The following is a 24,312-nucleotide window of genomic DNA, read 5'->3' on the forward strand; positions in this document are numbered from 1 at the left end:
TGCCAAATTCTCTTAAACAACATTGGAGGCGGCTTATGGTAGAGAAATTAACATTCAATTCTCTGGCAACAGCTCTGGTGGACATTTCTGCAGTCAGCATGACAATTGCATGCTCCCTCAGAACTTGAGACATCTTTGGCATCGTGTTGTGACATAACTACACATTTGAGTGGCCTTTTGTCTCCAGCACAAGGTGCACCTGTGTAATGATCATGATGTTTAAACAGCTTCTTGATATGCCACACCTGTCAGGTGGATGGATTATCTTGGCAAAGGAGTAATGCTCACTAACAGGCATGTAAACACATTTGTGCACATCATTTTAAAGTATTAAGCCTTTTGTGCGTATGTAAATGTCTGGGATATTTTATTTCCGCTCATGAAACCAACAGTTTACATGTTGCGTTTATATTTTTGTCAGTGTATATTGGGTATTATGTGTATATTTATGTAGTATATACAGGGCACATTTGTAAAAGAGACCTAGGTCCTAATGTGTCTGCCCTGTTAAAATTAAGGTTAAATAAACCATTTTTAATTGACTGGTTTCCTTATATGAACTGTAACTCGGTAAAATCTTGTAGTTAAGAGTGCCCACTGAACAACACCATAACCCCTAGAAACATTCAGGGGGGAAAAAACAAATGCTACTATGATAAACAAATCTCTTTTATTAACACGATATTATGACCATTTACTAGTGTAGAACTTTGAGTTCCAATGTTTTGGAACTGTCAATTCAATGACAGCGTGCATTGATACTCTAAATTGTATTCACACAAACATTCTTAACAAAATCACATGAATTACATACTTTTTTTTTTAGAAAGGTGGAAAAAGAGTATTAACATAATTTTTCTTGTCTTTTCAAAGAACTATAATTCCAAGAGGACATTAGTGCACACTTACAAATGTACAGCTTGAGTTATCAAAACGACATTTAAAAACCTACCACAGTTCCCGTTTCTCCTGGTTCTTTATGTTTAAAGGTTCACCTGTATAGAAAGTGTCAGTGTTGTGTAGATGTGCTCAGTGCATTAGTTTTTAACAGCTTTACCTGTATTACAAGTGTATCAGTAACCCATAGTATACCCACATGGTATAAACAGAACATTAAATCAGCCAACAACAAAATATTATTTTGGAACTATTCAATTATCATTATGGGCCAAAACATTTGTTCTCACATTTGAATAATGCAAAAAAAAAAATACATACAAAAAGTGTGTTTCGTTATGTTTGTGTAATCGTTCATATCTAGAAGTAAAATTTACAAATATCTCAGGTTCAAAAATATTTTCTTGAATGTGTGAATTGATTTACTCCAGTGAAAAGAAATAGTAAAAGTACCATTAAAAGGTAGCTTAAGAGGTCCAGCATTCATTCAGGATGCCCAACAGGCCAAAAGCCCAGACTGCAGGACCCGCTACTAAGTCAGAGTAGAGTATAATACTCAGCCACAACCATTATACTTTTTCAAGTAAGAGAAAGCGATAGATTATCCCATCTTAAAGGACCATCCAGAGAACTATCGATCACAAGGTATCATGAGACCCTCCAAACTGTACTCCTGTCCTTGCTGAGGTTATATTTGGCGTTGATGTAAAGTTGGTCTATTGTAGCTTTATTGTTCTGGAGTCCCTTTGAAACGTGCCTGGATCTGCTCCAGAGTCTTGCCTTTGGTCTCCGGGACAAAGATGATGGTGAAGACTATGTTGAGCGCACAACACCCAGAGAACAGCCAGAAGGTTCCAGCACTGGTTAGGATATCCTGAAATACATTTTCATGGATTGTTATTACAATATCCAAATACATCCTTACAGTTACCAGTATTACCTTATAGACCTCTGAGCTCATCCTCTAAAATGTATTGACTGACACTACACATGAACTGCAGAGGAAACTTCTTTGTTCAGCGCATTAAGTGTCTATCTGTAGACTTAGCAATGTTTGTATATCTGTAATAAAAAGGTTGTTAAAGTTCGCATATAGACATTTGTGTCTCTGCTTGGCTAAGAAAATTGCAAACCAGTAAAACCACAACTGCAAAATGGCTTCCTCACAAGCCCTCTTTATCTGCCTTTTCAACATCTCTTTATCCCCCACATCTGCCATATACGATGCCCAAAATCAACACCAGCTCACCATCAGGTTCTGGAAGGTCTTGGTGATGACGAAGGCAGAGCCCCAGTTGGTGAGGACACAAACAGAGCTGGCAAACCCCTTTACTCGCGTGGGAAAGATCTCTGACATCACCAGCCAGGGGATGGGACCCCAACCAAGAGAGAAACCTGAATTGACCATAAGGTATGACGATTAGAATAAATTTCACACAAAGCAAAATGTCAGATTTGAATTTAAAATATAAATGGCTATACGATTGATAGTAAGTTCAAAACACATGGAAGAATTTACAGGTGACTAAACCAACTATACTCTAAAAGAAACATTACTAAGCAATGCAGACAATTAATTTGGTTTTATCTAGCCAGGATAGTTTGCTGGGCCCCAATAGTCTCAATTTAAGAGTGGGGTTCACCTGTGATGAAGAAGCCCATGCTGGACAGTGCGAGCCATGACAGATCAGCCGCAGGGTTCTGGGCAAGGGGACTCTCTACTAGGCAGAGTCCTGAGGAGTTACCATGGGTTTCACTAGACAACTTGAAGTAGACACCAAAGGCAGCAGTGCTTAGACACATAAAAACTCCTTAATAGAGAAAGAGAGGGAGGAAGAGAGAGAAAGAATGAACATTTCTTTTCACAATTGAACATGGATTTTCAGGTAGTTGGGGCCCAATTTGGGTGATGGGTGTGGTAATTTGATGTCAAGCTTGACAGTGCCTTATTTCCACCGTACAATTTTGGAGAGGGATTGCCCCAAAGGACTCTATTGATGCATTATAAAATCAGTGGAGGAAGAAAGATAAGTAAGTGATAACACGCAGACAGAGACAGATACTTGTGAGACATAAGCACCAGAGAGGATGAGGAGAAGCTTCCTTCCAGCGCGGTCCATGACCAATGCTGCTACTGCAGTGAATACTACCTGGGTTGCTGCTACTACCACCGTAGCAACATTGCTGTTCTGAAAAACAAATAAGCACCTGTTATTTTATTACATATAACCGCACTGGTATGTCAATATCATAGTATCTATAGTACTTAGATAATCACATTACAGTTTATGAAGAGTAATGAGATTAAAATACATCAAACCAATGAATCTTAAAACAAATTAAATCATAAAAAGATTACAATAAATAAAGCATTGGTCGGTCCAGCTGCCAAAATACTGATAACGCTGAACAATTCTTACCTTAAAGTGGGCCTTCTCAAAGATAGTCTCAGCATAGAACATGATGGCGTTGATCCCGGTGAGCTGCTGGAAGAGCATCAACATGATGCCCACTCCAAGGGGCTTGTATACTCCAGGGTCCTTAAGATCAGCCATCCCAAAACTACCTCCCTGGTTTAACACAAAGCACACAGTCATCTCTTATGCCATTTAACATGGGTCAGATGTGTTAGCATGCTTCTTTGTTCCAGATTCTCCCCAGACTAAATCCACAAGGACAACCGTTTCTCAGCTCTGTCAAGTTTCTCTCTACTCTGGTTCCCTACAGTAGTGGGGCTGACCTAAATATACTTACTCAGACACATAACCGTGCAGGTGAAGAGAGGTCCCGCGATAGAAATTGTAAGACTGTTCCTACTGATTTGGTTAAGTGCAACACAGAGGTGTGACTCTCTCTCCCTACCTGAGTATTATTCTACAATCAATACCTTTGTCTCATACATTGTGAAATGGCATAATGCCTTTCTTAAAGCAAGTCTTATACTTCATGATTACTAGGGAATACGCAAAGCTCACCTGGTCATCAGAAGCATCCTCAATGCGGGCACACTCCCACTCTGCAGGGGCGTCTGGCCCCCTCAGAAAGCGCAGTGCCTCCTCAGCTTCCCTCCGTTTACCCTGAGACAGCAGGAACCTGGGCGTCTCAGGCATGAAACACATGAACACCATCATCAGGGTGGGAGGGATGGAGCAGCAGATCGCTAGCCAGCGCCAGTCCAGCGACAGCCCTGGGAAGCATCTACATTTAAGTCATTTAGCAGGCGCCCTTATCCAGAGCGACTTACAGTTAGTGCATTCATCTTAAGATAGCTACATGTAGGTGGGACAAACACATATCTCAGTCATAGTAAGTACATTTTCCTCAATAAAGTAGCTATCAGCAAAGTCAGAGCTAGTAAAGGGGGGAAAAGAGTCAAGTGTGAGTGTTAGTTCATGAAAGGTGGGGTGAGTAGGGGGTGTGAGGGGGAGGGTGATGGAGGAATTATTTAAGATACTCCTTGAAAAGGTAAGGTTTCAGATGTTTTCGGGAAGATGGGCAGGGACTCTGCTGTCCTAGCTTCAGGGGGAAGCTGGTTCCAACATTGGGGTACCAGGACAGAAGACCTTGGACTGGGCTGAGTGGGAGCTGCCCTCCCATAGGGGTGGGAGGGCCATGAGACCAGAGGTGGAAGAACGGAGTGCTCGGTTGGGGTGTAGGGATTGAGCATAGCTTGAAGGTAGCGAGGGGCAGTTCCTCTTGCTGCGCCATAGTCAAGTACCATGGTCTTGTAGTGGATGTGAGCTTCGACTGGAAGCCAGTGGAGCGTGCGGAGGAGCGGGGTGACATGGGAAGGTTGAACGCCAGGCAGGCTGCAGCGTTCTGGATAAATAGCAGGGGTTTGATGGCACCCAGCCAACAGAGAGTTGCAGTAGTCCAGACGCGAGATGACAAGTGCCTGGACTAGGACCTGCGCCGCTTCCTGTGTGAGGTAGGGTCGTACTCTACGGATGTTGTAGAGCATGAACCTGTAGGAGCGAGTCACTGGAAGCAGAGAGACAGTAGAGTATGGAATGTGAGAAGGCAGTAGTGTGATGACCCTAGTAGAGTCATTCCGTGTGAAAAGAAACTATTAAGGTCTGGATTCCACAGCTGTGTTGTTGATATTACATAATTGTATGATTTTTTTTTTTTTACAGGGTAACTCCAGAACATGAACAATGAAAATGTAGAATGTTGATTATTAGTATCCATCACTAGCCTAGCATGAATTAGATCAGGATGGTTCATACTAGGCAAATCCATCACCCCGGTTCATTAAATTGAAATTTACATTTAGAAGAGCATATACAGGAATTGAGTTAATGAAACATTTCTTCCGTTCAACATTCCTCAGCCAGAGACCATTTGCCTCTAAATATTAGAGACTATGGAGACAAAACAGCCAACCGCTCCTGCAATGGTACTGTCTGTTGAGGAAGTAAATGGAGAAACATGCATGGTATGTCGGTAACTAGATTAGGCATAACGGTGGCTTGTGAGGCCGGCATAAATGAGAGCACTCTCAGTTAGTTGGGTGGAATCTTGATCATGCCTGGCGATGATAATCACATGACAATACCGATTGCAGCTGAATAGCCTTTGATGGTGGTTTGTACCTTGAACAAAACACCCCATCATTAAAACATTGACCTCTACAACTACCTCTACCCGTATGACTACTGCTGTAACCTCTGTCATAAAATTGTACAACACTGACAAACCCTTAATGACATAGTCAGATGCTTGTCAAATCCTGTCTGCTGACCAGATACAGTATACAAATGGCATATAGAATTTCTCATGAGATTCTAACCAAAAAATCATAACATCCAAATGCTGCTAACAAATGGACATCTGTGGCGTACCTGCTATATATACTCCCATGATTCCTGTGACCACCATGAGTTGAACACAGGAGCCCATTGCCCCACGGACACGCTCATGGGCCATCTCTGAGATGTACAGCTAGAGCACAGAGGAAGAGAAAAAATATGTTCACACAGGAAGAGTACGCAGCATGACATATTGCTAGAAGCGATAAAACAGACGTACAACGTAAAATAGGAATATATGAGGAAATAAACTAATTAGAATGCATGCATTCATTCATACGGTCATGCATCTTGGTCGTCATGCATCTTGGTCAATTTAAGCAGATAGCATCAGAGTAGACATTCCATAGTACTTACTGGGACCACTAGAGATGTAACCCCACTTGCCAGTCCTGTGAGGACCCTTCCAAGATACAGCATCCAGACATTCTGAGCAGCAATGATGATAGTAAAACCAAAGATATAAGGTATGGAGCAGAACATAAGACTCAGCTTCCTCCCGATCTTGTCCACCATCCAACCGCCGAGTAGACCCCCTATAGCAGCTCCTATCGTCACGATAGACTGCAAAACAGAAAACAGAACAGAGTCAATGAAACGGATAATGTCTACTTTAATCCACTCAGGAATGATTAGGGCACTGGCCTGACCAGGGAAAAAACTCTGAGTCCGTGTTATAGCATGACAATGATCCAAAGCTCATCCTGGTTGGGTTATGAGGGGGGGGGGGAATCAGGGCCCCATGACAAGAATGTTATCTTACCCCAAACCAGGAAGCCTCTTCTTTGTCTAGTTGTAATCTCGGGTCAGTGATTGTGCTTAGTTCAGGGATGGCAGGGGAGCTGTACCCTAACACGAACCCAAAACTCAGGGGGCCAAGGACTGCTGCAAAAGTGGCGAGGTACAGCTTTCCATTCTTCACCTTGCTGTTGAAAATATAGAACAGGTGGGGTTACAAAATCAGCTTTATTGTAACAACACTATTTACATGCAAGACTTCACCAACCCAACAAAACTAGACCATGTTTTTAGTAAAGACTACAGTATGCTACTGCTGTCAAGTAAGCAGACACTCGCAAAATACAGTCAAGCCATCCCCCTGAATTTGGGTGCTCGAATACACAAGACTTTACCGGCGTCACTTGTTTTCTGGTAGGGAAACTGAGTCGGGTGCACAGGTGGAGACGATATCTACAAATCATTCCAAGCAAACAGTTTGAAGCGCACATTCAATATTCCACAAAAATCATACCAAAACGTATATTTCAGTTTCGCGCCTTATCAAAAATGACTTTATCACGGGTAGAGTGAGGCTGCAGTAGCCTACTGGGAGTGCTGTTTAGCAAATATTAAATTGTGAAAGAGTTTAAGCGCAAATGAATTACTTAAAAATCATAATGTGATTTTCTAGATTTTTGTTTTAGATTCTGTCTCTCACAGTTGAAGTGTACCTATGATAACAATTACAGATCTCTACATGCTTTGTAAGTAGGAAAACCTGCAAAGTCGGCAGTGTATCAAATACTTGTTCTCCCCACTGTATATACTAGGCAGTGTCAGATGGAAGCCCATAAAATTGTCAAAGACTCCAGTCACCCAAGTCATAGACTGTTCTCTCTGCTACCGCACAGCAAGAGGTGCCAGAGCGCCAAGTCTAGAAGCAAAAGGCTCCTTAACAGCTTCTACGCCCATGCCATAACACTGCTGAACAATTAATCAAATGGCCACCCAGACTGTTTACATTGAACCCCCGACCCATTTGTTTTTACACTGCTGCTACTCGCTATTTATTATCCATGCATAGTCACTCTACCCCTACCTACATGTACAAATTACCTCGACTAACATGTACCGTACCCCCGCACATTGACTCGGTACCGGTACCCCCTGTATATAGCCTCGTTATTGTTATTTATTTGTGTTACTTTTTTATAATTTTTTACTTTAGTTTATTTCGTAAATATTTTCTTAAATCTTTCTTGAACTGCATTATTGGCTAAGGGCTTGTAAGCATTTCCCGGTATGGTCTACTCCTTTTGTATTCGGCGCATGTGACAAATAAAGTTTGATTTGATCTTGCTGGGTGGTATAGGGCCACCAAAGATATTGGGTTAAAACTTTTCTTGCCATAATCATAACACAAACTTACTCAAGATATGCGTCCTGCTCCGACCTCACTCCTGTCTCTTCTTCTCCATATTCTGCATCAAGCAATCGTGTTGACTCATGATTTTGGATTTCCATCATGTTTTGTCCTGTTGTTTGCGGTCACTTAACAAAGGCCAGGGATGCTGGACATGCAGAGCCAGCGAAAATCTTTACCAAAAACTCTTCGCGAAGGGAAGACCGCCGCACGCGAGACTACAAACCCTCAATTCAACAAGAATATTCTCAGGAAATTATGAAAAACATAATGATATTATTATTTTTGTAAGCAAAATATGTCAACTGACCGACCGGACGGTTATTGTCAAATTGGGTCATATGCTTTCACAGAATCAGCTGATTCGCATTCTTGCTATAAATTCATGTTTCCGGTTCCGTTTTTAAAAATGAAAGTTGCAGCCGTTCCCAGGGTGTTCCGTATAAAGATAATGTAATCATATTTTGAAACAAAGTACAAGAAGTTGGTGAATGGAGTGCTGATAGACAATCGTTGATGGATATTTATAGAGCTCTGATCAGGACAACACTTGATTACGGGTGTATAGTTTATGGAACAGCGCCGAAGACTTTGCTTCAGAGGCTGGACAGAGCACAGAATCCAGTATATAGCTTTAAGGATGTGTATTGGTGCATTTAAGCCGTCGTTGTAAAATAAGACTAACCGATTTGCCTAGCTAAATAAAGGTTAAATAAAAAATATTTTTAAAATGATCAACATCTGTATGTGCCTTGCTAGTGGAGGCAGGTGAAATACCTTTGGAAATACGGCATAAAAACCCAATAAGCATTTTCTTAAGTTGAAAGGCTGCCATTGAACATTGAGTTTGACATGTCAACAGGTTGATGTAGTTTTGACATTAATGTATATTAGCTACTTTAATCACAATATGATTTCTGAAGATGAGTTGAGTTTACCTTAAGGGGCATTCACCTAGATTTAGCAATTTGCAGCTATGGAGAAGAGGCAATACCAATAGCAGTATCAATTTTCAAAGCCTGTGACTTGCTTCGCCAAAGCAAGTCATATTTGGGCTCCCGAGTGGCGCAGCAGTCTAAGGCACGGCATCTCAATGCTAGAGGCGTCACTACAGACACCCTGGTTCAAATCCAGGCTGTATCACAATTGGGAGTGCTGTAGGGCAGTGCACAATTGGCCTATTGTCGTCTGGGTTTGGCCAGTGTAGGCTGTCATTGTAACTAAGAATTTGTTCTAAATGACTTGCCTTGTTAAATAAAAAAACATATTCAGCAGAAACAGGTACAGAACCACATAAATATAGTCTGATTTGTATAAAATAATTGTCTGAAGTTGTCATGTGTTCTGACTTCCAGCTCTATGTGAGCCAGGTGGAGGCTTATCTACAGATGTGTGACTTCCAGTCTACAGCCATCAGCTGCAGACATGCCTGCCTCCTGGAGCCTCAGGATAAGGCCATCCACAAACCTCTGGCCTGCTGTGATCTTTTTAGAACAGTCTGGGAAAACATTCAGACATAATGATCATCCCTACACAGTCAAGCACGCACCCAGCACTATTGAAATACCTCTTGCTTTCACTTGAAAAAACGTTGTAAAAATCTGATAGCACCCCTTTTATATATCTCATCTGAAAACTGTTGTAATTGTCTTGTTTAGAGAAATTAGATAATATTGAGTTTTGTCCACTCCACAGGGGATGTTCCTGGATGCTCTGGAGTTGTTTGCCAAGGCCTTGCTGCTGGTCATATCACATGAGGAGGTCAGTGTGAAATTTGAGGTATTCACATAGAGAGCTATGTGCATGAAAATGAATATAGTTGTTAGTGTTTCCACTATATATAAACACTTTCTTTGGCTTTATCCAAATGTTATCTGCCTAAGGATGGCATGTGAAATTCTTTGACCTCAGCCATCTCTACAGACAGACATTCCTTGCACAGCCAACAGATGGTGCTATTCACCTAAGATTTAAAAAAAATGTGTCACGGGTGTGAACCACAGAAGTGTCTCCCTTTGTTGCTGTTGTAGCCTTGCATGTCTGACGGCCCTGGGCCGCTATACTGACTGTCTGAGGCTGGTTAGTAACTAGCTGGAGGTAGACTCTGACTGTCTGAGGCTGGTGAGTAACTGGCTACAGGTAGACTCTGACTGTCTGAGGCTGGTCAGTAACTGGCTACATGTAGACTCCGAGACCGTAGATCTGCGTAGATCGACCTGTATTTATCTGTACGTGTCAAGGTTCTGATACAGCAAGCAAGAGTGTTGATTAGGCCTGTGGTTTAGCTGATACATGCCTGGTTGATCCCATTTTACCAGACCATTCTCCTCTACCAATGAAGAGATATACACTGAGTGCACAAAACATTAAAAACACAATCATAATATTGAGTTGACCCCCCCCCCCCCCTTCTCCCTTTTTCCCTCAGAACAGCCTCAATTTGTCAGGGCATAGACTACAACGTGTCGAAAGCGTTCCACAGGGACGCTGGCCCATGTTGACTCCAATGCTTCCCACAGTTGTGTCAAGTTGGCTGGAAGTCCTTTGGGTGGTGGACCATTCTTGATACACATGGGGAAACTGTTGGGCGTGAAAAGGCACTTAAATATTTTGTCTTGCCCATTCACCCTCTGAATGGTACACATACACAATCAATGTCTGAATTGTCTCAAGGCTTAGCAATCATTCTTTAACCTGTCTCCTCCACTTCATCTACACTGATTGAAGTGGATTTAACAAGTGACATCAATAAGGGATCACAGCTTTCACCTGGATTCACCTGGTCAGTCTGTGTCATGGAAAGAGCAGGTGTTCTTAATGTTCTCGTTAGAAGCTAGAAGCTTGATAATGTTGACACGTTTTCAGACTCATTCTCGTCTACCAATCTACAGTAAACAAATGAGGATACATAATCTACATTGTGTTGCTGTGATATGCTCCATACTGTCTATTATCCACTAATATGTAGTATTTTGCACCATAGGGGTATTCTGTACTGCAGGCTGAAAGACTTCACTTCTGTCATTGAGGACCTGGTCCTGGCTGTGGAGCTGAGTGAGGCTTGAGTCCAGGGGGCGGAGCCGAGCGGACACACCCAGGAAAAACTGAGGGCCGTGCAGGAGGAGGCCCAGGCCCAGCTGGTGCTCACCTATAACGACTTTGCCGTGCCGTGCTTCTTCCCATAACTTCTACGCCGAGGAAGCCATGCTGCTCAGCAAGGCCGTCCGGGAGCAGAAGGAGGAAAGCGGCCTCCACATTAACAGAGGAGGTGAGGGGAGGGGAAAGGAGAGGACGGGAGAGAAAATAAGAGGAGAGATGAGGGAAGGGAGGTATGTTTAAGGGGGTGGGAGGAAGTGGAGGCGAAGGAGGTGAGTTTGACTGAGGTAAAATGAGAGAGGTTGTGGGCTCCCGTTTGAAAAAGGTGCAATTGATGTCTGGCTCTGTGAAATAGAAATAGTGTGTGAATATGGACGGTGGGCAGGAGTCACTGAGATCAAGAGAGGATGTGTTCAAAGTGACTGGAGATTTGATTTCATATCACCTCACAGACCTTTAATACATCAATGCATAAAGTCAATACCTATATCCATTATATCCAATTTCAGGAAGGAGTGCATCTGAGTCGACAGTAGATATCACCTCTGATATTTACAGAGGTGGTTGTGGTTTGTGTTTCTTCCAGCAGGACGAGTGGGAGTTTGCCCTGGCTGACTACCAGCAGGCGGAGGAGATGTCTCCTGATGACCAGGCCATCTGGATCCGCCTCGCTGTCATCCTCAACACCCTGGGCACACACTGCTACCAGGACTGGTGAGTCTCAGTCTGTCATCCATAACACTGTGTATTGTCTTCACCGCAGGAAGTACCATGAGGCAGCTCTGACAAGTTCCTTGAGGCCATCAAGTACAACCCTGGAGTCAGCCAGTACTATGAGAACTGGGCCAAACCCCACCGTAAAGTGCCCAACGTGGAGGGGGCCAAGCAGGATGCCATCAGTACCCTTCTCCTGAACCCCACTAATGATCAGGCAAGACCCTCAATGCCTGTACTGTGTGTCTCATCCACTCTATCCATAATACTGAGCTGTTATAGCTAGGGCCTGATGTGGGCTAAGGACCCTAGTTATGCAAGTACTAAGCTCTCACCACTTGTTTCCAATGCAGATTGGGGGGGGGTTATAAGTATATGAACAGGTTATTCTTTCTTTTAATGCACATTTCATTTTAAGTAATACAGGTTTCATAAAGTGGTGCGAAACTCCCACTTGGTGCAGAACTGACTACTGTAGTAAATCTGTACCTCTGTCTGCATGTGTGTGTTTCCGGTTCTAATGTCACATGGACAGATACAGGGAAATCTCTTTCTTGTAACCAACAAAGCAGTTATCAATAACAATGTAATACAACAAATAACATGGTAGAACAAAAACAAATGAGATATAAACATAAAAAATAAGATCACAATAAAGTAAGCATACTATATACAGGGTCAGTGCCAATACCATTATTAACAATGTGCAGTGATACTGGATCGATAGAGGTAGATATATACAGTACCAGTCAAAAGTTTGGACACACCTACTCATTCCAGGGTTTTTCTTTATTTTTACTGTTTTCTACATTGTAGAATAATAGTGAAGACATCAAAACTATGAAATAACACACGTGGAATCATGTAGTAACCAAAGAAGTGTTAAACAAATCTAAATATATTTTATTTTTGAGATTCTTCAAAGTAGCCACCCTTTGCCTTGATGACAGCTTTGCACACTCTTGGCATTCTCTCAACCAGCTTCATGAAGTAGTCACCTGGAATGCATTTCAATTAACAGGTGTGCCTTGTTAAAAGTTAATTTGTGGAATTTCTTTCCTTCTTAATGTGTTTGATCCAATCAGTTGTGTTTTGACAAGGTATGGGTGGTATACAGAAGGTTATTGGTAAATGACCAAGTCCATATTATGGCAAGTACAGCTCAAATAAGCAAAGAGAAACAACAGGCCATCATTACTTTTGTTTTTTGCTGCAGAGGATAAGTTCATTAGAGTTAACTGCACCTCAGATTGCAGCCCAAATAAATGTTTCAGAGTTCAAATAACAGACACATCTCAACTGTTCAGAGGAGACTGTGTGAATCAGGCCTTCATGGTCGAATTGCTGCAAAGAAACCACTACTAACGGACACCAATAATAAGAAGAGACTTGCTTGGGCCAAAAACATGAGCAATGGACATCTGTCCTTTTGGTCTGATGAGTCAAAATGTGAGATTTTTGGTTCCAACCGCCGTGTCTTTGTGAGATGCAGAGTAGGTGAACGGATGATCTCTGCATGTGTGGTTTGCTGGTGACACTGTCTGTGATTTATTTAGAATTCAAGGCACACTTAACCAGCACGGCTACCAAAGCATTCTGCAGCGATACGCCATTCCATCTGGTTTGCACTTAGTGGGACTATCATTTGTTTTTCAACAGGACAATGACCCAAAACACACCTCCAGGTGTGAAAGGGCTATTTGACCAAGGGTAGTGATGGAGTGCTGCATCAGCATATGTGGGAACTCCTTCGAGACTGTTGGAAAAGCATTCCTCACGAAGCTGGTTGAGAGAATGCCAAGAGTGTGCAAAGCTGTCATCAAGGCAAAGGGTGGCTACTTTGAAGAATCTAAAATAAAAAAAATATTCTGATTTGTTAACTTATTTAATAGTTTGATGTCTTCACTATTATTCTACATTGTAGAAAATAGCAAAAAATAAAGAAAAACCCTTGAATGAGTATGTGTGTCCAAACTTTGGACTGGTACTGTATGTACAATGCATTCTGAAATTATTCAGACATTTCCACATTTTGTTACATTACAGTCTTATTCTAAAATGTATTAAATAAATAAAAATCCTCATCAATCTACACACAATACCCCATAATGACAAAACAAAAACAGGTTATTAGCAATGTTTGCAAATTTATGAAAAAGAAAAACAGAAATACCTTATTTACATAAGTGTTCAGACCCTTTGCTATGAGACTTGAAATTGAACTCAGGTTCATCCTGTTTCCATTGAGCATCTTTGAAATGTTTCTTCAACTTGATTGGAGTCCACCTGTGGTAAATTCAATTTATTGGACATGATTCTATATAAGGTCCCACAGTTGACAGTGCATGTCAGAGCAAAAACAAAGCCATGAGGTCGAAGGAATTGTCCGTAGAGCTCCAAGACAGGATTGTGTCGAGGCACAGATCTGGGGAAGGGTACCAAAATATTTATAGCATTGAAAGTCTCCAAGAACACAGTGGCCTCCATCATTCTTAAATGGAAGAAGTTTGGAACCACCAAGACTCTTCCTAGAGCTGGCCGCCTGGTCAATCTGAGCAATCGGGTAAGAAGGACCTTGGTCAGGGAGGTGACCAAGAACCCGATGGTCATTCTGACAGAACTCCAGAGTTCCTCTGTGGAGATGGGAGAACCTTCCAGAAGGACAACCATCTCTGCAGCACTCAACCAATCAGGCCTTTATGGTAGAGTGGCCAGACGGAAGCCACTCCTCAGTAAAAGGCACATGACAGCCCGCTTTGAGTTTGCTAAAAAGGCACCTAAAGACCCTCAGATCAAATTGTATTTGTCACATGCGCCGAATAAAACAGGTGTAGACCTTACCGTGAAATGCTTACTTACAGGCCCTTTACCAACAATGCAGTTAAAATAATTTGGGTTAAGAAAATATTTACTAAATAAACTAAAGTAAAAAAAAAAAAAAAAAGATTAACTCAAGAAAATTACATAACAATAACGAGGCTATATACGGGGGGGGGGTCCATTTGATTAATTGTTCAGCAGTCTTATGGCTTGGGGGTAGATGCTGTTAAGGAGACTTTTGGTTCTAGACTTGGCGCTCCGGTACTGCTTGCCATGCGGTAGCAGAGCGAACAGTCTATGACTTGGGCGACTGGAGTCTTTGACAATTTTTTGGGCCTTCCTCTGACACTACCTAGTACATCCTGGATGCCAGGAAGCTTGGCCCCAGTGATGCACTGGGCCGTACGCACTACCCTCTGTAGCGCCTTACAGTCAGATGCCGTGCAATTGCCATACCAGGTGGTGATGCAACTGGTCAGGATGCTCTATATGTTGCAGCTGTAGAACTTTTTGAGATTCTGGGGACCCTTGCCAAATCTTTTCAGTCTCCTGAGGGGAAACAGGTGTTGTCGTGCCCTCTTCACAACTGTCTTGGTGTGTTTGGACCATGATAGTTTGTTGGTGACGTGAACACCAAGGGACTTGAAACTCTCGATCCGCTCCACTTCAGCCCCGTCAATGTTAATGGGGGTCTGTTCAGCCCTCCTTTTCCTATAGTCCACAATCAGCTCCTTTGTCTTACTCACATTGAGAGAGAGGTTATTGTCCTGGCACCACACTGCCAGGTCTCTGACCTCCCTATAGGCTGTCTCATCGTTGTCGGTGATCAGGCCTACCACAGTTGTCGTCAGCAAACTTAATGATGGTGTTGGAGTCGTGCTTGGCCACGCAGCCATGGGTGAACAGGGGAGTACAGGAGGGGACTGAGCAGGCATCCCTGAGGGGCCCCAGTGTTAAGGATCAGCGTGGCAGATGTGTTGTTGCCTACCCTTACCACCTGGGGACGGCCCGCCAGGAAGCCCAGGATCCAGTTGCAAAGGGAGGTGTTTAGTCCCAGGGTCCTTAGCTTACTAATGAGTTTTGTGCGCAAAATGTGGTTTAACGCTGAGCTGTACTCAATGAACAGCATTCTCACATACGTATTCCTTTTGTACAGAGGGGAAAGTGCAGTGTGGAATACGATTGAGATTGCGTCATCTGTGGATCTGTTGAGGCGGTATGTGAATTGGAGTGGGTCTAGGGTTTCCAGCAGGATGGTGTTGATGTGAGCCATGAACAGCCTTTCAAAGCACTTCATGGCTACCGACATGATTGCTACGGGGTGGTATTCATTTAGGCCGGTTACCTTCGCTTTCTTGGGCACAGGGACTATGGTGGTCTGCTTGAAGCATGTAGGTATTACAGACTTGGTCAGGGAGAGGTTGAAAATGTCAGTGAAGACACTTGTCAGTTGGTCCGCGCATGCTTTGAATACACGTCCTGTGAATTTTGAATGTTGACCTGTTTAAAGTTCTTGCTCATATCGGCTACGGAGAGCGTGATCACGCAGTTGTCCGGAACAGCTGGTGCTGTCATGCATGTTTCAGTGTTACTTTCCTCGAAGCGAGCAAAAAAAAAGGCATTTCGCTCATCTGGTAGGCTCACGTCACTGGCCAGCTCGCGGCTGTGTTTCCCTTTTGTAGTCCGTAATATTTTTCATGCCCTGCCACATCTGACGAGCGTCAGAGCCGGTGTAGTAGGATTCAATCTTAGTCCTGTATTGACGGTTTGCCTGTTTGATGGTTCGTCTGAGGGCATAGCGGGATTTCTTAAATGCGTCCAGATTTGTGTCCCGCTCCTTGAAAGCAGGACACTCCTTGAAAGCGGCAGCTCTATACTTTAGCTCGGTGCAGATGTTGCCTGTAATCCATGGCTTCTGGTTGGGAAATGTACGTATGGTTACTGTGGGGAGGACGTCGTCGATGCACTTGTTGATGAAGCCGGTGACTGAGGTGGTGTACTCCTCAATGCCATTGGATGAATCCCGGAACATATTCCAGTCTACGCTAGCAAAACAACAACCATGAGAAACAAATTTCTCTGGTCTGATGAAACCAAGATTGAACTCTTTGGCCTGAATGCCAAGCGTCACGTCTGGAAGAAACCTGGCACCATCCCTGGCACCAGCATGGTGGTGACAGCATCATTCTGTGGGGATGTTTTTCAACGGCAGGGACTGGGAGACTAGTCAGGATCGAGGAAAAATGAACGGAGCAAAGTACAGAGAGATCCTTGATGAAAACCTGCTCTGGAGCGCTCCGCACCTCAGACTGGTCCGAAGTCTTCCAACACGACAACGACCGTAAGCACACTGCCAAGACAACGCAGGAGTGGCTTCGGGACAAGTCTCTGAATGTCCTTGAGTGGCCCAGCCAGAGCCTGGATCGAACATCTCTGAAGAGACCTGAAAATAGCTGTGTAGCAAAGCTCCCCATCCAACCTGACAGAGTTTGAGAGGATCTGCAGAGAAGAATGGGAGAAACTCCTCAAATACAGGTGTGCCAAGCTTGCAGCATCATACCCAAGATGACTCAAGGCTGTAATCTCTGCCAAAGTTAATTCAACCAAATACTGAGTAAAGGGTTCCAATACTTATGTAAATGTTATATTTCAATATGGGGTACTGTGTGTAGATTGATGAGGATTAAAACACAATTTAATCCATGTTAGAATAAGGCTGTAACGTACCAAAATGTGGAAAAAGTAAAGTGGTCTAAATACTTTCCGAATGCACTGTAAATGTGTGTGCATATTATGTGTGAGCAAATGATGGAGTGAGTGTTTGTTTGTATGTGTTCGAGTGTCAGTGTGCGTAAGTGTGTAGGGCTCTGTGAGTGTGGTCAACTCTGATTGTGGTCAACTCTGAGTCCGTGTAGCCATTTTGTGTGTGTGCGTCTGCTGCTTAGTCTGTTCCCAGGCTGCTCAGTGTCAGATGTGCTGTCCAGTGAGACGGCCAGAATGGTTAAAGCCCAGCTGATGGACAACATCCAGGCCTGCATCCTCCGTGCTAAAGTTTGGTTAGTCTAACACTGTTTGTCCACAACCCCTCCCTCCCACGGCTAAAACTGGTCGGACCTGAATCAGAAAGATATAAAAATACCTGGTTTAGTTTTCCAGGTACAATAGAATGGAATAACCCCCAAAGTACAGAATCAAAGCTAAATCAAGGACATCTACTTTTATGTTTTTTTTACATATATATTTAACTCAGGTCTGAAAATGGTCAAAAGGGCAGTTGCCCAGATCCAGATGAAAACTTCTCCTGGATTAAAAGAATCCTGTTCAATAGAGAGTCTCAATTGGAAGTGCTTTGTAGTCCTTCCTTACATAGGCCAAATAGGGGTGTGTACACCAGTCCCAAAGTGTACAAACTAACTGTGGTTGATGCTAATTTCAGATGTGTTTCCCCAGAATCTGCAGTGGGCTTGACAAGATGACCCTGTCACATGACACAGACACCCAGTCTGACAGCCAATCCTCAGAGGAACAGTCTGACCAGATGGCGGAGCCGCTTAAAGTCTGTGTGGCACCGCAGTACGTGTACAAGCAGATCGTCAGGATCAACCAGCAGGTACTAGACCAGGAAAACACACAGACACTGGGACAGACAACCTCATCTACCCTCATCTAGGTCACTTAATAAAGCCTTTCAGTTCAAACTCTCTTTCCAAACCTCTTATTCACAAAGTCACATAAAACACTCAACTTCCTCTTCATCATTGATCAGTATTTGTTTTAGTTGGGTGCTCCAGCCGTTGAGAGCATTGAAAGAGTCTCTCATACTGAGCAGAGGTGCACTTCCTGTGTTGGCTGTGCCAGGTGAAGCGAGCAGTGCGATTGGCCCTTGAACGGTGATAGCCTCTGCAGTATGATGGGTCCAGTCTGGCCCCCACCCGCACAGTGGAACAGGAGCAGTCTGCACTGGTCTCTAAGGACAGGCTGTACCACTGTAGGAAGTTTGGGGGGTTTGGAGTGAATTCCACATAAGCATCAACACTATGGTGTTTACTACTCTTAGGGTGACATGGTGGAGTGTGGCCATAGTGCTGTAGCTTGAGCTTGTCATGGCACAATACTGTTCTCAAATCCAACAGGTGTCAGTAGAGGCCCAGTTTTCCTTAGTTCCACCTCACCTGTTTGGATGTACAGTAATTTATCCATTAGTCTAGATTGTCAGGGCTCAATGATTTTCTAATGGGATTGTTTTGTATTGTTTATGTCCATGACTATGATTGACAGGCAAATGGAGACATGTAAAGGGCGTATGACAAAAAGGAAAAGGTGTGCCAGTTAGATGAAGGCAGTTCAATGATATGACAGATAGAAATGATGGAGAAGCTGTAGCTCTTTTGTATACGTTCTATTTCCTTGAGAATTTAGTTGAATGGCAAAGGTATTGTGCTATGGACCATTTGTATTCTCAACATTACAGTAAATCTTTATTTTTAACAAGATTATTTAGCTGTGTAAATTTGCCTGAAAATTATGTTTTTTTCCCTGCCAAATAAAATAAAGATATGTATCAAGATTATAGACAAGTGTATAGATTGAATTCACCCTGAAACTGTAAATGTATCTAGAGTTGAAAAGATTTGAATATGTGTGGCAATAAAGTGGTTTACAGTGTGTACCAGTTGGGTATTGTAGCATACATGGTGGAGACTGGAGAAGAGAGGGGGTTGTTTTGAGAGAAGCAGCTGCCCCCTCCCTGCTCTGACAGCAGCTATAGTAACAGCCGATAAGGAGATTGTGACACTCAACCCTGTAGGAAACACCCCAGCAGCATCTGATCAGATGCACCCCATCCACACCAGGTATTGTTTCAATTACTGAACATACAATACTTCATTTGGATACATTTGTGATCAGAATGAACGTACAGTACCAATTCTACTCAGGCTCCCCCCTTGCATGTATAAGACGTCATTGAGAGCAGTGGCATAATCACATGCGGAGTTTGGCGTAGCAGAGAAGCTAGTTTAAAAGTACATGTTCACACAGTATGCCCGGTACCACCCAAATCCTCTCAATGGTGTCTGTCCAATGTTTGTGCAGACGACCACGGAGCCCATTTCCAGACTGATGTCAATCATCAGATGTGGTGATGATGTTGTGGCTCCGTTTGGAGAACGTGGTCGACCGCCGCCTCAGAATGCGATGCCGACGTGGGGATGGGGCTTGGTGCTTGGTTCAGCTCCCTCAGACAGTATGTGTGGGCTGCAGCCCTTGAACAAAGTGGTCTGGGACAGACAGGGGTCATAAATGAGCTGAAAAGTGTTTCACCCCCGCGCAATAAAAGTTTAAGGTTACCGTCCTGTCAGGAATGGGAAATGCAGCCAGGAGAGCCCAGTGGCCGCCAGGTTCTACCCCAGACAAAAACACCTTTCTCTGGGCACAGGAGCTGGTGGCTTTGCCCCCAGTCAAAAAATTATTGATGGACCGGAGGAGTTTCATTCACGTTTGGCTAGAGACTGTTTTGTCTAAGACTTGCAGAACACGTTTGTAATCTTTGGGTAGTGTTCGGAACAGGTGACGTGCAGCTAACGCACGCCGCTTTTTCCTCCTGAAGGGAAATGTAGAATCCTTGCACTTTTATGATGTGAACGGCTTTAAGTGGATTAGTGCTGCTTGAATTAAGTATGTGCCAGTCAGGGTGTGTATCAATGGTGAAAGAGCTGTTCTTGTGCAAAATAAATTTACTCCGATACAGGTAGTTATTTTCACATGTGGGGTGTCTGCTCAATTCTACACATAAAACAAGGATGCAGAATCAGATCAAAGGAAACATCAACCATTTATTTGAAAAAGAATTACATACATTATAGTGAAACCATCACGGTTAAATAAAACCCTTCCCATTGCAATAAATAAGCATTATGTAAAGTTCATCATAAAAACGGTTAGCGAGAGTGAGGCTGAAAAGTAAGGATACAAAGTCGAAGTTGCTTGGTCACTCAATATAGTGGAATAAATACCTGCCACCTCATTCTAAACATTCTAAAACGCTGCAGTTGGTTTACAGTCTAGTGTCTGGACCGGATTCTGCTGCACTCAAATGTCTGATGCACCAGATGACATGTTTGGCACCTAGGGGATATATAAAGCGAGTAAAATGTGCTTTTACAATCTTGTAATTTTCATAACTGAATTTAACTGCATAGTTCCTTTCTCAGAGAGAGAGAGCAGCAGACGAAAGGTCCCTCCTGAGAAACATTTGAAAGACAATTTATTCATCTTGGAGAGAAAAAATGTCTGCCGCCTGTGTTACTCACAAATTTTCCAGTCAGTTTTACTGGCTTGCCTCAGGAACCCTTCTCCCTGTCACTCTCCTCATGTTTTGAAGTAAAGGGCTTCTCTCCTGTTTTCTGTGCAGACAGAAGAGACAGCCATACTCTTTGTCTCCCTGAGGGCACAGGCCAGGGCCTGACCTTCGTGGATGATGTCTGTGTTCCTGTAACCCTGTATTGTATGACATCGTTCTCTCTCTATTTGCTTTCTCTCTGGACATCACCAAGACCAACTGACTCATAAAAGTTTATCTGTCTTGTGGGGTCACTTCCACCCATTCTGTTCTTTGAGCTTGCTGATGTCCAGTCCTTTGTGAAAAGGTTTAGTGCTGCTCATATCTAGTCTGATGTCCAGTCCCTTCTCTACTGATTTAGTGCAGCTGAAGTCCAGTGCTCTCTTAACAGTTTTAGTGCTGTTGTCCAGTCCTTTCTTAACAGGTGTAGTACTGATGATCTCCCATCCTTTCTTAACAGGCGTAGTGAAATCCACTGCTTTCTTATCAGGTGTAGTGTTGATGTCCGGTGCTTTCTTATCAGGTGTAGTGTTGATGTCCAGTCCTTTCTTAACAGGTGTAGTACTGATGATCTCCCATCCTTTCTTAACAGGCGTAGTGAAATCCAGTGCTTTCTTATCAGGTGTAGTGTTGATGTCCAGTGCTTTCTTATCAGGTGTAGTGTTGATGATCTCCCATCCTTTCTTAACATGTGTAGTGATGTCCAGAGCTTTCTTAACAGGTGTACTAGGTGGGTTGAACAGAGGGAGAGTTGGTGAGTTGCAGGCCCGTGTCCAAGGCCGCTCAGTGGGAATGGTCCAAATGGTTCGAGACGGGGTCTTCTTCTTGTCCTTCTTCTCCTTCGTAGAAGCAGGAAAAGGTGTCTGATAGTACAGAGAGAAAAGTTAGAGAAACCTTGGTAAGGAGAGTTGGAGAGACAACAAATGTTTTTTTTAACAAATGTGACTATAGGAGCTTACAGCACCTTCTCTGACTAGCAATTCATTAAGTATGTTTGTTCAACTGTAAAAGACATGGCAGCTCCGGTACAAGCACCATTGTAGTCGCTGTGACTGATTATCTAAGTTATAAGCAGAATCCAACTTTTCATTGAACAAGCTGAAATGAACTTGTTCTGTACGTCATGCAACATGTTTATAGCACTGAAGCCCTGTGCATTGTTGAGATATAAAGGGTGACATACACAGCAGAGGAGGGTGTAGCAGCTGAGCTTGGCGGGGTTGTCTGTCCCTGCATAGCGGTTCTTCTTGGGTAGCAGTAGCACGAAGGACACGGCCATAGACAGGTGGTAGAAACTGTGGACATAAGCGTAGTCCCACTCCTGTACACAAATTGAAATCGATAAGTCCCCCCCCCAAAAAATGTTTTTACTTTTTTGATGTCAATGTTGTTCCCACTTGTGCAAGCGAAACACAGATCTCAACAAGGTGATATGCAGTTGACCATCTAGTTATTGCCTTGATTGTGAATGGCGAGGGGAAGGAGGGAGATGTTCTGGTACCTCAAAGTAGAAGCGGAGCATCAGAGCCAGGGCACCGAAGCAGCACCCTGGTCCCACCTGTTGGGTGTATACGCTCTTCTCGGGGTAGAGGCCCCTTATCTCTTTCATTTTCTGTAACTGAAATATGATACACAAGATGTGTTTACAGCAAAATAGGTTAAGTTGAAGAGATAATCAATGCAATGTTGCTAAGCAATACCGCAACTAAGTAGGAACTTAGGTATACATTTCACATTGACGAGATTATGAGATCTCTTGTCAAATTACTGTAAACATGACCATATTAATGCATATCGTTATCAGTGTTTGTCATAGCCATATTGTAAGTTGTCTTCACACACCCATTTGACAGTGATTATGAATACTGCTGATCCTATTGGTCCAGAGTAGATCCCATAGCCCCAGCGGTCCTGGTAGATCCTCACAGCACAGGTCAAAACCCCAAACATGGTCAGAGTAGAACGCTTTGGCTCATCAAAATCCCCTAAAGCTGGAGAAGAGAGTGTGTGTGTGTGTGTGCGTGTGCGTGTGTGTGTGTTTGTGTGTGCGTGCGTGTGTGTGTGTGTGTGTGTGTGTGTGTGTGTGTGTGTGTGCGTGTGCGTGTTTGTGTTTGTGTGTGCGTGCGTACAGGAGAGTGAGAGACAGACACAGCACATGCTTCCGAACAATTGTTCAGTGGTACTGAATGCAGAACTCACGAGCTCTCTGAACATAGTAAGCCATTAAAGTGTCATGATACAAAAGTGTGCTGTTTACACTCACCTATCAGTGTGACCCAGATCGAGATGGCTGTTCCGTACACGCTGAAGTACTCCAGGATCTCATACTTCATGAAACATATGATGGAGAGGCCTGGCCCATCACACGCATGGTAAATCTAGGGTTAAACACATCCCATGGGTTTCAAGTACAACAGTATTACACAGTCACTTCCTTTCTGTTCGTTTCAGTTCTGATAGGACATCCTGTCTCTGGTAGGTTAGCAGAGACACAAAGTAAAAGTAGACCCACACTTTAGGTTGTAATCATAAGCACCCCTAAGAAATGACTCAAATTACTGTACAAAGGACTGTACAAAGGACTATACAAAGGACTGTACAAAGGACTGTACAAAAAACTATACAAAGGACTGTACAAAGGACTGTACAAAGGACTGTACCAAGGACTGTACCACAGGAGGTTGGTGGCACCTTATTTAGGGAGGATGGGCTCGTGGTTGTGGCTGGAGCTTAATGGTGGAATGGTATCAAATACATCAAACACATGGTTTGATGCCATTCCATTTGCTCCGTTCCAGCCATTATTATGAGCCGTCCTCCCCTCAGCAGCCTCCACTGGTCACTGTGCAATGCATTTTCTTCAGTATTACAGTACTAATCATAGCTTGTTTGAAGTTGTCTACACAATCACTCACAAGTACAGCACACACACACAGCGCCACTCACAAGTATAGTACACACACACAGCCCCACTCACAAGCAGTGTCAGTAACACACAGGCAGCCTCCATAATACAGTAATGCACGTTGTCAACATCTCAGCGTCATGCCATGCTTTCTTACCGTTGTGAAGAACATGGTGAAGAAGTAGACCATGGCCTCCATGTGGAAGCCTCTCTTGGTGGCCACGCTGGCTGCAGGCAGGAACACCAGGCTACTAACGGTGGGCAGCAGCATCTTGGCAATGTAGGCTCCCATGGTGGCAGATGACAGGTTGATCTGATCCGAGTTTTCAACCAGCAATAATCACACCTCAGCTGAATTGATATTGATACAGGCTGTCTACAGTAGTACTGCTCTGTGGCTATCTGGCAGCGCTGGATGGGAAGATGTCCTTGAGTCCCTTAGTCCTCTACCAGTGAAATGAGAGAGCTGGTAAGTGGACAGGGAAATGTACACCGCACCACACCACACACACTCTCACACACACAGCTGTCCTGTTGGAGCACTTTAAAGTTTTAATTTGCCCCAGCGAGGCGTGTATGTGCGCTG

The 24,312-nt window shown here is 43.5% G+C and overlaps 3 protein-coding genes across 7 annotated transcripts in view; 1 reads left to right on the forward strand and 2 right to left on the reverse strand.

Annotated features, from left to right (window-relative positions):
• Window positions 1-651: 651 nt before the first annotated feature.
• On the reverse strand, window positions 652-7,955 carry LOC129826093 (solute carrier family 2, facilitated glucose transporter member 8-like). The gene is made up of 10 exons (XM_055886416.1): window positions 7,858-7,955; window positions 6,472-6,634; window positions 6,066-6,272; window positions 5,742-5,841; window positions 3,873-4,084; window positions 3,318-3,467; window positions 2,978-3,086; window positions 2,541-2,708; window positions 2,147-2,292; window positions 652-1,771 (listed from the first exon to the last, which is right to left on the reverse strand). Exons 1-10 carry the CDS (start codon window positions 7,953-7,955, stop codon window positions 1,625-1,627), a joined length of 1,500 nt encoding a protein of 499 aa, XP_055742391.1. The 3' UTR covers window positions 652-1,624.
• A 264-nt stretch (window positions 7,956-8,219) lies between these two features.
• adamtsl2 (ADAMTS-like 2) overlaps window positions 8,220-24,312 on the forward strand; it is a 43,804-nt gene continuing 27,711 nt past the window's right edge. For 4 of the 5 annotated variants that reach the window (XM_055886411.1, XM_055886414.1, XM_055886413.1 and 1 more), the window contains exons 1-5: window positions 8,445-9,612; window positions 10,835-11,119; window positions 11,534-11,661; window positions 17,427-17,537; window positions 17,932-18,091. The gene's annotated coding sequence lies outside the window, so the exon portion shown is untranslated. Of the gene's footprint in view, window positions 8,305-8,444; window positions 9,613-10,834; window positions 11,120-11,533; window positions 11,662-17,426; window positions 17,538-17,931; window positions 18,092-24,312 lie in introns of those variants that run through there. The other variant, XM_055886412.1, reaches the window with a different exon arrangement.
• Window positions 20,384-24,065, reverse strand: mymk (myomaker, myoblast fusion factor). The gene is made up of 6 exons (XM_055886418.1): window positions 23,884-24,065; window positions 23,085-23,199; window positions 22,664-22,812; window positions 22,323-22,439; window positions 22,005-22,142; window positions 20,384-21,684 (listed from the first exon to the last, which is right to left on the reverse strand). The coding sequence occupies exons 1-6, from the start codon at window positions 24,016-24,018 to the stop codon at window positions 21,073-21,075; spliced, it is 1,266 nt and encodes a 421-aa protein (XP_055742393.1). The 5' UTR covers window positions 24,019-24,065; the 3' UTR covers window positions 20,384-21,072.

The sequence above is a fragment of the Salvelinus fontinalis genome, chromosome 28, assembly GCF_029448725.1.
Source record: "Salvelinus fontinalis isolate EN_2023a chromosome 28, ASM2944872v1, whole genome shotgun sequence".
Classification (NCBI taxonomy): domain Eukaryota; kingdom Metazoa; phylum Chordata; class Actinopteri; order Salmoniformes; family Salmonidae; genus Salvelinus; species Salvelinus fontinalis.

What these genes read in the sequence shown, in the direction of transcription:
- LOC129826093 (XM_055886416.1), bottom strand. Translation starts at nt 7,955, where the DNA reads ATGATGGAAATCCAAAATCATGAGTCAACACGATTGCTTGATGCAGAA. An exon ending in GAGCAGGACGCATATCTTGA is followed by an intron (nt 6,635 to 7,857) that starts GTAAGTTTGTGT and finishes TATTTTCAACAG; the next exon opens with CAAGGTGAAGAATGGAAAGC. An exon ending in TTGAGAAGGCCCACTTTAAG is followed by an intron (nt 3,087 to 3,317) that starts GTAAGAATTGTT and finishes TTTGTTTTTCAG; the next exon opens with AACAGCAATGTTGCTACGGT.
- mymk (XM_055886418.1), bottom strand. Translation starts at nt 24,018, where the DNA reads ATGGGAGCCTACATTGCCAAGATGCTGCTGCCCACCGTTAGTAGCCTG. An exon ending in TCACCATGTTCTTCACAACG is followed by an intron (nt 23,200 to 23,883) that starts GTAAGAAAGCAT and finishes GTTTAACCCTAG; the next exon opens with ATTTACCATGCGTGTGATGG. An exon ending in GATCTGGGTCACACTGATAG is followed by an intron (nt 22,813 to 23,084) that starts GTGAGTGTAAAC and finishes TCTCTTCTCCAG; the next exon opens with CTTTAGGGGATTTTGATGAG.